The sequence below is a fragment of the Lemur catta genome, chromosome 1 (genome assembly GCF_020740605.2).
Source record: "Lemur catta isolate mLemCat1 chromosome 1, mLemCat1.pri, whole genome shotgun sequence".
Lineage (NCBI taxonomy): Eukaryota > Metazoa > Chordata > Mammalia > Primates > Lemuridae > Lemur > Lemur catta.
In genome coordinates this window covers 235,101,260-235,116,443 of record NC_059128.1, presented here as the reverse complement: position 1 = coordinate 235,116,443, position 15,184 = coordinate 235,101,260, and the positions used below count along the sequence as shown (strand labels likewise).

General features: G+C 40.2%; 1 protein-coding gene across 7 annotated transcripts in view; it reads right to left on the bottom strand.

The window, feature by feature from the left end:
* The window catches only part of CD47 (CD47 molecule), a 52,125-nt gene extending 39,125 nt beyond the window's left edge, over positions 1-13,000 (bottom strand). For all 7 annotated transcript variants that reach the window (XR_006732709.1, XR_006732708.1, XR_006732706.1 and 4 more), the window contains exons 1-2: positions 12,795-13,000; positions 1,691-2,038 (exon numbers count right to left, since the gene is read on the bottom strand). Coding sequence is in view for 3 of the 7 variants with exons in the window: in XM_045540349.1 (XP_045396305.1) it covers positions 1,691-2,038; positions 12,795-12,840 (394 nt within the window). In the remaining 4 variants the exon portion in view is untranslated. The remainder of the gene's footprint in view (positions 1-1,690; positions 2,039-12,794) is intronic.
* Positions 13,001-15,184: the final 2,184 nt, after the last annotated feature.

Here is a 15,184-nt window from a genome sequence, read left to right as displayed (position 1 = left end):
ACATGCAAAATCATTAATTGTGCCTTCACCTCAGATACTGGTATTCCTCTCCCATCCACCTTCCTTTCATCTTCTGGCCTTTCAAATCTCGTATCTTAAGCTTACCCGTTTACACCTCAGTGACCTACATTACCCTCCAAAATTACTGTGCCCCCATGTCTTATTCTTTCATTCCCATGAAACTTTATACTTTCTCAGGAAAATTTCAAGGAGGTATTAGATTATCTAACTCCAACCACTCACAGTACATACGACTGACTGATTAGATCCCTCCTGAAAGGGGTGTGTCCGTGTGGCTGTGTGTAATATAATATGTATTAAAAATCTCCTTAGCCCCAATTAATATCAGTAGTAAAAGTTACAATGTAAGAGAGATTTCTGAGCAGAAAAATGCTCTGAATTCTCCTTGCCTGCTCTGAGCCAGCCTGCCCATTCCTCACTGCACACAAATCCCTCTCGTATCACTTCAGGCTAGCTTCAGCAACTTGATACCTTACAAAATAAACATCCCAGGAAAACAACTAACGTTTGCGACACACTTTGATTTACAAAGAACTTGTCCATGTGAGACCTCATTTGATGCTCACTAGATTTTATAGAATACATAAAAAGAATATCTACTTTTATCCCCATTCTAGAGATCAGGTCACTTGGACTCAGTGAAGTAACTTCTCAATGTCACATAGGTGAATAGTAAGAAGCTGAACAGGGGATATAACTCAGATCTCCTGATTTCCAATCCTAAACAATGCCAAAATATTTCATCAAACCAGAGACCCCATTCCCAATCTGCCAGCAGATATTTCATAATAGTAAAAGCTAGGCAAATAGTTGACCCAATGGAACTGTTCTGATCCCATCTAGAGCAGAGGTTCTCAAAGTATGGTTCATCCCAAGATCAGTAATATGACTGGTGATCCTAAATAGAGATTTCAAAACACAAAGTCAGAATGTACTTGTATGTGTCTGAAGAAATCAAGCAAGAAATAGCAAAGAAAAGAGACTGTTTACTTCAGCTAACTTTACTACTTTATACAACTCACCAACCCACGTCTGTGAAGAGAGGGCAGAATCATGGTGCTATAACCAAGCCTGAATTCAAATAAATTAATTTGGATCCCTAGCTCTTCCACATCTTGACAAGGAAAAGAACACCAAAGCAAGGCTAAGTACAGAAAGCCTCAGGAAGTCATCCATGATCACCTGATTTAATCTCCCGATTCTCCTTCTAATCTATTCCCTCAAGAAGGAATGTGGCTGGGACTTGCCAACCCTTGGCGAAAGTGTAAGGTTACATACATACATACACACATAAATAAATAAAAAATGGCTAAATAATTGGAAAGAGCCTTGAAAAGTAATCAAATGAAAGAAAGTACTTTTGATAGCAGCAATGAGAAATGCAGACTAGATGACCCCAGGACCAACCATCCAAACAGAATCGTCCTCAAACCAAAAGTTTAAGACCCACACAGGATACAAATTAACAGTAAATGAGCTGTACTGCAAAAACTAGAAGAGTAAATAAGATAGGACTCATGATCTCAAAGCTGCTAAATAGTACATCAACATTTATTATTAATAGCCTGCTTTTTGATTCAAAGGAGCTCCTAACCCTCTTTTGCCCTCCTTCTAATAGGATCAGGTTGTATCAAGACAAATAAAAAGGAAGCTATTAGAGAAGTCTTACCAACACGATATTTTAGTTCTATGAATGTTTCGCCTTCTCTGCTTAATTCTGTCACTTCACATGAATAATTTCCTAAGGCAGCTTCACTCTTGTCAATCTTCAATGAGGCATCCCCTTTTAGTAATTCTGGGACGTCCATTCTTGCACTCTTAAAATTATTGTAGCTAGTGGACTTGTTGACAACGCCATCAAAGATGTAAATTTCTTTTCCTTTATATCTCCACTTTACATACAGTTCGTTAAGGTTTTCTGCCTCTATATTATTAACAAAGCACGGGACGACAACAGTTTCATTGCAAAACGTGAATTCTACAGATTTTGTTTTATTAAATAGTAGCTGAGCTGAACCTGGAAAGGAAAAAGAAAAATATTTTATTTAATTATAGAATTCTATACCATAAGATCTTAAGTTTGTTAATTTTTAAATCCTTAAGATAAAGAGCAATGTTTCAATTGTTCACTTATGTAAGCAGTGTAGCAATGAAGAGAAAACCTGAAAGGTGGAAAACAGAAACAAATTATTTTAATATTAACTTGCACAACTGGCAGACAACACTATAACTTTTCTTTATTCATTCTCAGTAATACAAAGTATACATTACCATGCATCTTGGGAATACATTCAACTACTGTGCTGGAACATGCAGGTGTAGTATCTGGCTTTGGAAGCTCTGAAGTAATCATTATTGCCTACTGATATATGTAGGAAAATATTGTCCTTACCATGGGAAAATTTTGAACAGAAAATCAAACCAAATATTATATTCAGTCTCAACTGCAATACACTTCTTCTAAATAGAACTTGCTGAACTGATATGAAATTTATCTCTATCGTTATGTTGCATTTCCAAAAACAGTGGCAGGTTCTACTGTATTTTAATATACAAAGTAAATCAGATGAATCAAATCACATCTTTCCACTAGGATGGAAAGCCTTAGAATACTAATGAGAAAAAAACATTTCACTATGGCCATGTTCCCACTGCAAAATATAGATAGCAATAGACATTTTGTATACGAGTCTTACAAAGGATTATATCCAAATAAATGGCATTTTCCTGCCCCCACATTTCATTGACACTACAGAATGACAATTCCCAAATGTATATTTTAGGTATTTCTTTCCTCAAGAAACCATAAGCCACTCAAAAAGCTAAGAAACATGCTGAAACCAAGAGCAGATACTGCTAATAAGTGGGAGTATCCTATCAACTCTTCTCAATAGGATAAACTACCAATTGTTGCCTTATAAAAGAGGGACTAGGTACATAAATGCAATCATTCACCATTCAACTAAAATGTACGAGAATGTGGGGAAATTGTAGTTGTCTTCCATATTCCTTAGCCATTTAGTAACTCTTTTTATATAAGTAGCTAGTTGGCTTTTCCCACGAAAAAGCACAAAGCACTAAGAAATGTAAATAAAATTTCAACTTTGTTAATAGTTCTTTCTTAACATTTCTTCCTTTTACACAAACTGGAATAAAAATCAGAGGTATAGAATATTATTATTCTAAGAATATTATTAGTATTCAATAAATGCCCATTGAATTGAATGCAAGGATGCATAGTGGAATAAGAACTGGACAGTGGTCAAAACACCTGAGTACAGATCCTATCTCTACTACTTTTTATAGTATGCCACCCTTAAGCAACTCACTTGTCTGTGCCTTGGTTTACTCTCCGAAAGTAAGAGGATCAAAAACAAACACTGGGATACTTCACAGAATTGTGAACATTAAAGGAGAAAATATATGGGCAAGTGCACTTTAAACATTGTGCTGTAAAAATGTAGGGTGATACTATAAAAACTAGATAATCTGGCATTTTAATGTAATGATATGGACCTTCTCTGACTAGTCCAAATTGTTCTATTTCTGGGATTTACAGTCTGAATCAACCTTGTGGACATCCATAGCTTATCTCTTCCCAGTTTTCTACATTTCTAGCCACCCAAACATTAGGAAGCCCCAGGCAAAATTTAGACTTCCAATAGCATTCTTCAAAACCTTGGAGTTGTGAATTACTTCCCCTGTGAGAGAGAATAAAGGGGTGATGATGTTGGAATTCAGAAGGAAGGCAAGTGTAAGAAAATATGGTGAAAGATTTTGAAATGTACACAAAGATTACTGGGTGTCCTTTCAACAGAGTACTGGGCATTGTTTAACATATCCTTTGGAATGATCTGATTCTATAGGGGCCTGTGCCTTTCACTGACTTTGACTGGGCTACATTATAATTGTGTAAGTTGTAGAAAATTGATGACAATGCAAATGATTGGTATCCATATGGATATAAATAAATTTTGTTTGGCAACTGATTTCCACCTGGTGGAAGAGAAGATTCCAAAAAAATTACATTTTACTGCCCTGAGGATATTGTCCAATTTTGCATTTATTAGCAAATTCATTTCAGCATTCCTGATTGCCTATAAATTGTGTCTGTTCTTCCAATTTTCTTTTAAAAGGGTTTTGCCTTCTTGCTGGTTTGCTTGTTAATTAATGAGTGAAATGAAATCCTTGACATGTGTTCATTTTATATCTGTATGAATCATGGTTTTACTTTTTAAAAATTATCCTTTAAAAAAAGAGATACAAACAAAGAGCTCAGTTATCCTACCAAACTTTTTAAGAAGGCTCTCAGTAAGCAAGAAGTGATTGGTGAACACTCCACATTTTCATAACTTATGTTTAGAAAATGATTTTTCTAAAAAATACAAAACCATTAATTGCACTGCATTGTTGGGTGTAATAAAAACATTTTACAGCTGAAGCAATTTAAGTAGAATAACTTTCAGTAAACTTTAAAGTAAAATTGACCTGGATAAACCATAATTTTAATAATCTTTGCACTAATAATTAATAAATAAGGGTAGTCCAAAAATATCACCCCAACTATTAACTACAACTTCAATCTCTATAAACATGTATAAAAAACTATTAAGTAGTAAAATTACCTGATTTGGGTTTTTTTCTGTTTTACCTACTGCCTTCTGATGAAATAGCAAAGTGAAGAAAAGATTTAAAATATAGGGAGCAAATAAAGGAACATAGACAATTAACATGAATAAGAAAATTCTGAATAAACAGATATGCTTATAGCAGTCTAAATCAGATAGAAGTAGAAAAATGTGACCAAGAGTAATGTGAGAGTTACAAATTAGCAAATAAAATGGGACAATTATTTTATATCAAATGCCAAAAGTACTGGACTTTGCAAGTGTTGATGAATACACACTGCCAACCCAAATCGTCTCAGACCACAGTTCTTAAAACAGCTATGAAGTGGCAGAGAAGGCTCAATCCATGGTAGTCACAGCACACAAGTCCAGCTTAGAAACTTTAAAAATGCAACAAACATTTGTTGAGAATTACCTGATATGAAACATTGTAATAGGATGTGGGGAAGTAACAATGAAAAAAAATGTAGGAATTATCTTTTAAGAGTTTACAATTCTCATATGGGGGATGATAAGTACTTTATATAATACAAAGTCACAAGTGTTTTCCTTTCTGTGTGGACAATATACTATGGAAGGGCAGAAGAGTAATCAGTGTTACAAATTTCTAGGAAAATTTGTGTTGCTACTAGAGAAGCACAGAAGTGTGTCACAGGTCTTTTAATCTTTTACCTTTTTACATTTTCCACGTAAATTTGTTCTCCTTTTTAATAACACCTAAATCATTGTCCTTTTTCCTCTTACCCTATACTCTCCAAGAGTCCTCCCTCCCTACTTGTTAATTGAAATTGAATCCTTCAGAGGAGAATCCAGAAGCTTCCAACACTCCCCACCTATAAACTTTCCTGCAACCCCAACTATCCATGCCTCTTTCCTCCCACTTCCTCCTTTTTGCAAATGAATCCCTTTAACTGAGAGCTAGTTTCCATTTCTGCCTCCACACCTATCAATCTCAAGGACTTTCCCTAATTGAATATCAGCCTTCCAAGTCTCCATATCCTATTTATAAGGTGCTGTTCTTTTGTTTTAGTATTTAAAAAATGCTTCTGTATTCTTCAACTTAAAAAAAACATTCCCTCATACGTGCCTCCCTCTTCCCTAGCATTCCAAAATAATAATGTATGTGCATTTCTTCACTCCAATCCACTCCTTAATTCTCCATCAACTGGCCTCCACCCCTTCACCCCTACTACTTCTTTCCTACTACAGCTCTTCCCAAAATCACCAGTAATCCTTTGTGAAAAATCAAATGTGCATGGTTCACTTTCTATCTTGACTTTTCTACAGTTCCTGAGCCTGCGGGAAGCTCCTTTCTTGCTTTGGTCTCTTGGCCTTTATGGTATTTCTTGATTATGAATTTCCTCCTGCTTTCTTTGTTGAAATCTATTTCTTGATTCACACTAAATGTTCATGTTCCTAAGGGCTTCATATTCAGCAGCACCACCCCCACCAATATTCTCCCTGACTTCCATGGTTTTATCCACTTGTACACGATTTTTAAACTTAACCAGGCCCTGTCTTTCCTCTAAACCACTGACTCTGGATGGTCAACTGTCTGTTGTGCATTTCTACTTGGAGGTAGTACAGTTACTTTGAAGTCAACAATGTCTAAAAATCTACTTACCCCCTCCCTACCCTTCGCAGACATCCTTACTGGTAGATATTTTCTATTGAAAATAGAGAATTTTCTATTATCTACCAGTCAACCAGACCCAAGAATCATTCTAGATTCCTCCCTCTCCTTAGCTGTGGAAAATTCTTGGTTAATAGTTCCTAAATCCAATGTCTGCTAAATGAATGAATTAGACATTCATCCTTTCTCCCTTGAACTATTGCCATAACCTCCTAACTGGCTCCCTGTCTCCATCCTTAAGGTTTCTCCATCTCAGCCCCAATGTATTTTCAACAGTTCCCAAAATAACTGTTCTAAATGCAAATGTGCACTCCTTTCCCTAATATACTTTAACAACACCCTCCTGTCTTTTCAGGCTAAATTCTAAGTACGTTAGCCTGGAATACAAACGAGGTCCTTCAACATCCTTTCCAGCCCTACCTCCTATACTCCATCATTTCCAAACTATCCTCCGATCATAAGGACCTTCTTGCAATGCCATGACTATGCAAATGCACAGTCATGCAAATGCATTCTTATCTCCATATCTTAGTTCATGCTGTTCCTCCAGCCCGAAGAGGCCTATACCTTTCACTGGGTGTACAAGGGTGTGTAACAGTTAAACAGCACACACTTTGGAGTCAGACCCTGGTTCAAGACTCAGCTCAAACACTTCTTAGTTGTATGTATATACTTAGGCAAATTACTTAATCTCTGTACTTCAGTTTCCTCATCTACAAAATATGAATGTTGATAGTATATACCTTGTGGAGAGTTTGTTAAAACTTAGTATAACAATGAACTTAAAGTTCTTATTCTAGTCTAGTACCTTTCACAGCAAGTGCTCAATACATGGCAGCTATGGTTTGCTAACTTTTGCTCTTCTTGCTAAAGCACAGTTGAGATGTTCAACCCTGCTCCCCTTCCCTCCACCACTCAACTGTATTCTTCCCCTCCTTATTGCTCCCATTTCCTCCTGTTCCAGTGTTGTCACTGTACCTACTACCAAATATTATCATTACTGTTTTACTTAACTGATATCTCCATTAAGCTCAGAGAGTAAAACAATGGCTCCATTTGGTATCCCAGGGATCTAACCCAGGGTCCAGAGAGCAGGATATGATACACTCCTCGTGAATGCAAAAAGTTTTAAGTATGAATCCAAAGAAAGGAAAATCTAAAATTCATATGGGAGAGGATTCATTCTTCTTCCATATTTTAAGAGAATCCCCCACTGCTTCTCAATTCTATAGACTTGATCATGAAACTGGGAAGCTGCATAGTTTAATCGAAAATTTCAAGTCAGTTGTATGGTTGGATAGAAAAGTTCCTTAAAAATCATATGAATGTGTCTAAGAATGATCTTCCTAGAGGGTGCTGTTTACACTGGGTCTTGAAGAATGAGTAAGAATGTTATGGAAAAGAAAGGGATTTCTAGGCAGAGTAACATGTCTACAGCAGAATGAAGAAAGTGAACAACTGAACACAGAAAATTATTCAGGTGAGCTCTAGGAAATGAGGTTGGAAAAGATAGTTAAGAAAATTGTAAAGGCTTCCCTGAATGTCATGCTGAGAAGTTTAGACTTGATAATATAAGCAATAGCAAACCACTCAGATTCATTGTCATTTTAAAAAGTAACATTTACAGAGTGTAAAGGACGGACTGAGGGTAGAAAGGGAAAGGAGAAGGGGAGACCCATTAAAAGAGTACTGCAATGGTCCACGTAAATAGCAACTGGAGAGATGGCCTAGAAATTACAGTAATCATCAGAAGTCAGATGTGGAAGGTGAGGGAGATAAAGAGGGAAATACTAAAACTGTTAACCAAAACAGTATGTATGACTATTAATAGTTAGATTGTGGAGTAACTACAGACAAAAGGGACCTGAAGATTTGGGGAGAATATTCTTTCAACATTTATTAAGCTGAGTGTTAAAGTACCCATGGTACAGTGAAATGGAAATATCTAGTAGATCCCAGGATATATGAATCTGGATTTAAGAAGAAAAGACTTGGGAATCACCAAGAATAAAGCTGGTAATTGAAATCATAAGCATAAACAAGATTGCCCAAAGAGTTCTTGTATAGCAAATAGAGCAGGTGGCAGAGAATAAAATCTTGGGGAATAACAATATTTGTGGAACAAATAGTCAAAGGGGAACAAGCCAAGGAAGTGAGAAAAAAGTGAGAGAAATAAGAGAGGCAGCAAAGCATACCACTGCAGACACCAAGGGACAGTCTTAATATGGACAAAATGGATGTTAAGTGGGATGAGTAAAAACAGTCTCTGGATTGAAAATTATAACATCATTAGCTTCTTTATCTGTAGCAATGTCAATGGACTAGTGGGATCAGATGCAGATTGCATTTGGGAAGTGAATGAGACAGGAGAAAGAAGCAGCAGTGATTCTTTTTCAATTTATTTGGCAGTGTAAGAAAGCAGAGAGAGAAGGCAACAACAGAGATTGTGGTTTTTCTTGGGGCTTTTTGTTTTGTTTTTAATATGGGGTAAAACTTGATCATGTCTGCAAGCGAAGCGGGGAAAGAGTCAATGGAGAGGGAAAAATCTAAGATGCAAGACTGAAGAATTAAGCCAATTGAGCAGGTCTCTAAGGCGGTGGAAGTGAAAGAGTGGTAGACAGGTTGTCCTTTCCCTGGAAGGGTAAGTAGATATTCTTCTGAAACTGGGTAAGGGAGGAGAATGAGAAGAAGGTTGTCTGAGATATTATAGATTTGTTTAGTAATGGTGGGAGGGAAACTGAGGGAGTCCAAACCACACATCACTATTTTTTGCAGTGGAGTAGGAAGTTAATTATCTGCTCAAAATGGATGTTCAGGAATGGTGTGAGAAGCCCCAGCAGCCACTAAGATAAAGAAACAAAGCTCATGAGTAAAGATACCTGCCAGAAATAAATCCTACCAGTTTTTGCCCTCAGAACAGGCCCCTGGCATAAAGAACTGGAGTCTCAAACTGAATTGGGTTAGGAAAGAAGATCTAGTCAGATTTCTCCTCAATGGAGACTAAAATAAAGGTCTGGGGTAGACTGGGGGTGTCCACAAATTTTATTTAATTCTGACTCAAACCAATCTCCCCACTGGATTTAAAAGTGGTTTTATAAGAATGGAAGTGGTCAATTTAGAATTACAGGGGGCGGAGAAGTTTAATACAGAATTATGGCATAAGCACTTAAAATATATTAAGTACCACTAAAGGATAAAATCAAAATATCCCTACTGTCTATAAACTACTTTTTAAGTTATTAAGAAACATACAATTTGCAATTTGTCTATCTGCCCAAGAGGGCCTTATAAAGGGCTTAGAGCATAGCATTGGCTCATACTTGCTCGACATGAAAAAAGCAATTCTAATAGACCCTGCACTTGCCAAACCCTTTGCCTTCCCTTTTAACCTACAAATGTGATATGTATTCAAATATATATATTAATTCTCCTAGTCTAAATCTCAAACCCTGGTGTTTACCAGATTCTGAGTCTTGTGCAACTGCTCCATGGATTTGGAAAGAAATATTCAGAGGTGAGTGTAGCTCCTAATTTCTGTTTCAACTCCATGTAGCTACAAAAAAGAAAACCTAGGTTCTATGTATTAGTCTAGGTATATCAGAATCAAATTTCCTGGGTGCCCTATATTTTTTACTTTAGTCTACAGTGATTTTAGCAAAATAGATCCAATGCTATTATTCTGGTTCTTTTATTATAGAAGAAATATCTTCATTAATATACAAAGTAACTTTATGATAACCCAAGAGTGTATTATATTAAACTGAGACATAAGATATAAAAATGGAAAAATTTTATCTTGTATAAAAAGCTAGGACAGCAAAAACCTAAGACAGGTAAAATGGCTGTATGCAAATTGTGTCACAAAAAGAATATTACTGTATTTAAAAACAATGCCTATACTAGCTATAGCTGAATTCACATTAAGGAATACAAATTTAGTTTTTGTAATATGAGTGATTATTTTAGACTTTGAATATTTATCAATTTGGGGGGGAAACAACTATTTTTCATCTTTAGAACTTGGCCTTTCAAATCTCCATTAACAACTCAGTGGCAAAGACAAAACATCTGCCAAAACACAGAAGACAGCATGAGCAAGTGTCCTAATGGCAGGCATTTAGTGTAATGCTTTACACACTGCTTCTAGACTGCTGGGGCAGCCCCATTAATAAGTACTTTTAAATAGACATTTACTTCCTTAAAATGGCAATTTGTATTTAAAAATAATATATTCTTTAGGAGAAAAGAAAACATTTTCATCTAAACAAACCAAATTACTACTAGACTCAGACAATAAAAATGTTTTTAAATTTACTCATGTATATCCTTGCTTTTAAATTCTCACTTTGAACAAAGAAAAATCAACCATTAAAAAGACAGTTCATATCACTGTTTTTATTTATTTAAGGCTTTATTTACTAGTTAGTGAATACCACCAAAACTGTTGATGTGCTTTTAAAAAAAGTATAATTGGACATATGGGGGAAACAGGGAAGAAAGGAACATAGTAATTCATTCCACATCTTGTAAACCATTACAGTGGGTTGCAGATTGCCTATAAATGGATGAAATGGGTATTTGAGATAACTTCTTTTACAGCAAAGGTCACTGAAACCATAGAGATTGCTAGGAAATGGCCTGATTACCACTGCTTAAATGAAACTGAAAGCAAAACCAAACTTCAGTATTAATGAATGTACAAATCCATGCCTTTCTTATTCAATCTAGATCCTAAATTCAGTCCCCAATCCTTTGGTTTATAACTACTTTTGTTCTGAGACTATTAACATCTCTTCATACACGGTCCTTTTGAAGCTACATATTAAACACACACACAAATCTAGTTTATCTTATGACAGACATTATCATTTCCTCTTTTATATTCCACACCTAAAAGAACTCAAATGCATAATGCCTGTATTGTTTTCATGTTAATATTAACTAAGCATAATAAAATACTATAAATTATGAATTCTATGACTCTGTAGGGATTTGAACACATTCCTATTGTGTGTAAATAAGTGCTAATTATACGTGATCTTAACTATTACTAAAGAAGGCCTAACAGAATTCCTGTCCCCCAAAATACCATTCCAACAGTTTTAATCTGCTTGAAAATAGGACACTTGTTTTTAAAAATAATACACGGTTTACACTTTTTACAATTCAGACTAGCTTTGAATTAGTGATAACATATTACAAATTTATATTTGGTTCAATATGAAGGCTTCTGATTACACAACAGATACCTGAAAACAGTATTATTTTAGCTATAATGACAATAATGGCAACAAGCGTACTAAAGATGATGACAAGAAACACTACCTAACACCTACCATTTAGATAATAGAGATCTTGATTATTAACAGCTCCAACATGCCAGGATGCTTGGGGAGGGGGAAAAGTGGTAAGCAGGGACTTAAGGGCATCTTGGAAACCACTCAAAGTCAAAAGCCTTTATGAACAGCACACAGGCTAATAATCCCTTTAAAACCCAATTAATTTAGCATTCTGGGATAAATGTAACAATTACTGTTACTGGTGCTCAAGCGCAATTCTAAATCTTACAAAAAGTTCACATAAGGCTCTATAGATGTGAAATGTGACAGGCACTGTAGAGTCACGAATATCCCTATTCCTTCCTCATGTTTTACAGATGAAGCACTCGTTTTAAAAAAGCGAAATGGATTCCAAAAGCTTGGGGTGGAGTGGGGGGCTCCTCTGGCGCTGAAAGACACCAACTCCTACTCTGCTGCACACATGTGTTTCGACTCGAGGTTACTATCTTCATATTTCAGGCGAAATCTGGATTACTTTTAAAAAGGTTCCCCCAGATAAAGTGGGAAAACTTCAACGTACAATTTGGAATGTACGTATTAAAGTGGCTGATGGAGCGTGGGGGGTCACGAAAAGGAAAGAGTTTCCAGGAAGCTTATTTCTAGGATTAAAAACAACAACAAAAGATACGTGGCCGGAAGATTCTTCTGATTGAATGCCGAGTTGGAAATTAAACTTGTGTCCTTTACTTCCCCTTTGCGCTTGCGTTCAAGTGGGAGGCAAACAGCAGAATCCCCTTCTTGTGGACTTCGCCAAAATGCGCACTTCCATCGCAGGAGGCCCGGCCCTCCCGCCCTCAACCCCGAAGGCGTGTAAGAGAGAAGGAGAGAGGGGCGAAAGAAGGGGGTCCCTGTCAACCGCCACCCCCTCGCCTCCAATCGCGCCTTTTCTTTCTTTACAGTTAATTTTTGCGCGACGTGCGGTTTGGAGTCTTCCTGGATGTGCGTATCTGGAGACAGAACGGGGTGAAGGCGACGAGCCCCGCTCTGCCCCAGCGGGAAGAGGAAGACAGCGGGAAGGACGGGAAGGGGCGCCCGATCCCCGCGGGGCCCTCCCCCGTCTTGCGCCCCCGCCGCCTTCCCCCGGGCGCCGGGCGGGTTGGGGCGCAGCCCACACTCCCGCGGGGGCGAGGAGGCAGCAGCCGCAGGGCTGGGGGCGAGGGAGGAACCACTCACCGCAGCACGCCGAAGCCAGCAACAGCGCCGCCACCAGGGGCCACATCTCTGCGCCCGCCGCGGGGTAGCCGCCGCCGCAGGTGTCTGGACGAGCAGCCGCCGCTGTTCCAGGCAGGACCGACCGCCGCCACCCGTCACAGGCAGGACCCGCTGCCCAGGCTGCCCGGCCGCGCGCATGCGCGCTCTCACCGCCCCCCGCCTGCTCCCCCGCCCGCGCGACCCGCGCACGCGCACTCGACCCCGCCCCGCCGCCGCGGCGCTGGACGCGGCGCCCTCCCCGCTTGCGGGCTCGAGTACCGGCTCCCACCCGCTCCGCTGAGGCCGGCTGCCCGCTCCGGGGCGGTGGCGCGCGCCCAGCTTCCCGGTCACGTCCTGCCGCACCCGCCACCCGCTGGGGTCCGGGTCCTCGCCCGCCGCGGGAGGCTGAGCGTGTGTTCCCACGCTTGCGGGGCACCTCATCGCGAGCGCCTCTGCGCGCGGTTCCCTTCCAGCCCCTCGCACAGCCCTGGCCCGTCCTCCCGCCACGTCCCCTCGCCTCGCTGTCGCTCCCGCCTCACGCTTCAGGGACCCCGCACCGGTCGCCGTCCTCCCTTCGCTCCCCGATCCGGCACCCGCCGGTGGACGTCGAGCCGCGCGCCCCCCGGGCTCTCGCTCGCACCCCTTCCCCGCGCTCCGCCGCCCGGCCCGCAGCGCGCCCGCGTGGGCGCCTCCCCTCTCCCCGCGCGGGCGGGGAGCCCGGGGGCCGCGCAGGGCCGTGGGCCGGGCCCTGCCCGCAGGGGGCCTCCGCTCTCCGCCCGCGCGGGCTCCGCGCCCCTCTCGTCAGCCGCCCTGGCTTTGTTCCCGGCCGAAGCGGCTCTTTTTCCTCTTTCTCACTTGGTTCTTTAGTGTCTTCATCCTCTGAACAGGGTTGATCAAACAAGTTCCATTCGTGATGGTAAACATCTGAAAATGTGGTGAACGCTGAAACCGCGGGGACTGTGAGGCTTCATTGCGAGCAGGCAGTAGCAGACACATCCATGACATCCCTACCAGCAATGTCATTGAGCCTGGTTTCTGACCTCACCATATGCAGTCTTCTGCTCTGTGTTTGGGTTTAACATGCTTGAAAAAGGGTTCGAAGTGTGGCTCCCAGCCACAATATGGACAAGGCCTTTGAATATATCGCTGAATCACACAGGCCACATCATTCATACGGAAGCAAAAGCCCTTGTAAAGCTACCTTTGACATTTATCCTAACTGATGAACTCTCTTGTCAAAATGTTAGGCTCTGGTGGCTGCTCTAATGGGGTTGAGTATCTTGTCCACTCCCTTGGTTGTTTTTCTCTTACCTGCTGGGAAAGAAAGCAATTTCCCACCACAGTACCCCACTTCTGCAAATCCCATGCTCACTACAATAGCCCACTTCTGCAAATCCTATACCCACCACAATAGCCTGCTTCTGCAAATCTTATACCCAGAGAGTCTCCTAAGCACCCCGTTGTCACAGTAATAAAATCCAGAAAATAAAATTTCTACTGTGATACTCTGTACCAGTGTATTGTATACTATAGCGCTCTTTCCTGTTGTTGTTTTATGTGAACATCTTCCCCACAGCATTATCAATTCTTTAAAATCAGAGAGAGTAGTTTAAGTATTTCCTCCTTCAATACTTTCCCTTGAACTGGGCAAACAGAAGGGGTTTAATAAATGTGTCAATGTGACTTGAGGCAAGCATTGCTCTAGTGAAATCTGGTTGTTTTTTAATGATGAAAAAAGAAAGAAAAACAATTGTCTGGCAGACATCTCACTAAAACAATGCTTAATAATTATGGTGGCAATGATTTGAATGGCAGCCTTGACACCCTGAGGCAACCAAAGGGACTGATCGATTCTCCTCCAAATGCTGCTTATATGGACACAAAAGAATCATCCACCAGACTTTGAGCATTAGGGACATTGTGTATCACAGAGCAGCTGGTTGGCTAAATAAGGCTGTCAGCTGTCCCTGAAACCAACCAAACCCCCTAAAGCTGAAGAATGACTAGAAAGGACTGTCCCCAACCTTCAGAGGTAGAGATCGAGTGATGCTCTATTTTATACTGGGAGCTGCTGAGGCTATAGGCTTAATGTCATTTTGTGCAAAAAATGGAATGGGCTTAAGTCAGGTGAATGAGAGGCCCCCTTGGTGACCACTGCTCTTGGGAATCTAGTTGGGATATGTATTGGGGAGTGGGGGGGGGGAGCAAAAAGAGGCCTCTCCCAGGGGAGACAATCCAAAGCAACCTGCCTGGGTTTGGCTGTCTTCTCTCTGAGATACCCTTAAGCTTCTTTGTCCAGTATCTAACCATTTTAATGGTTTCCCTTTTAACGTTTCCAGGCATTTTTACTTGTATGTTGAGTTCATCTTTAC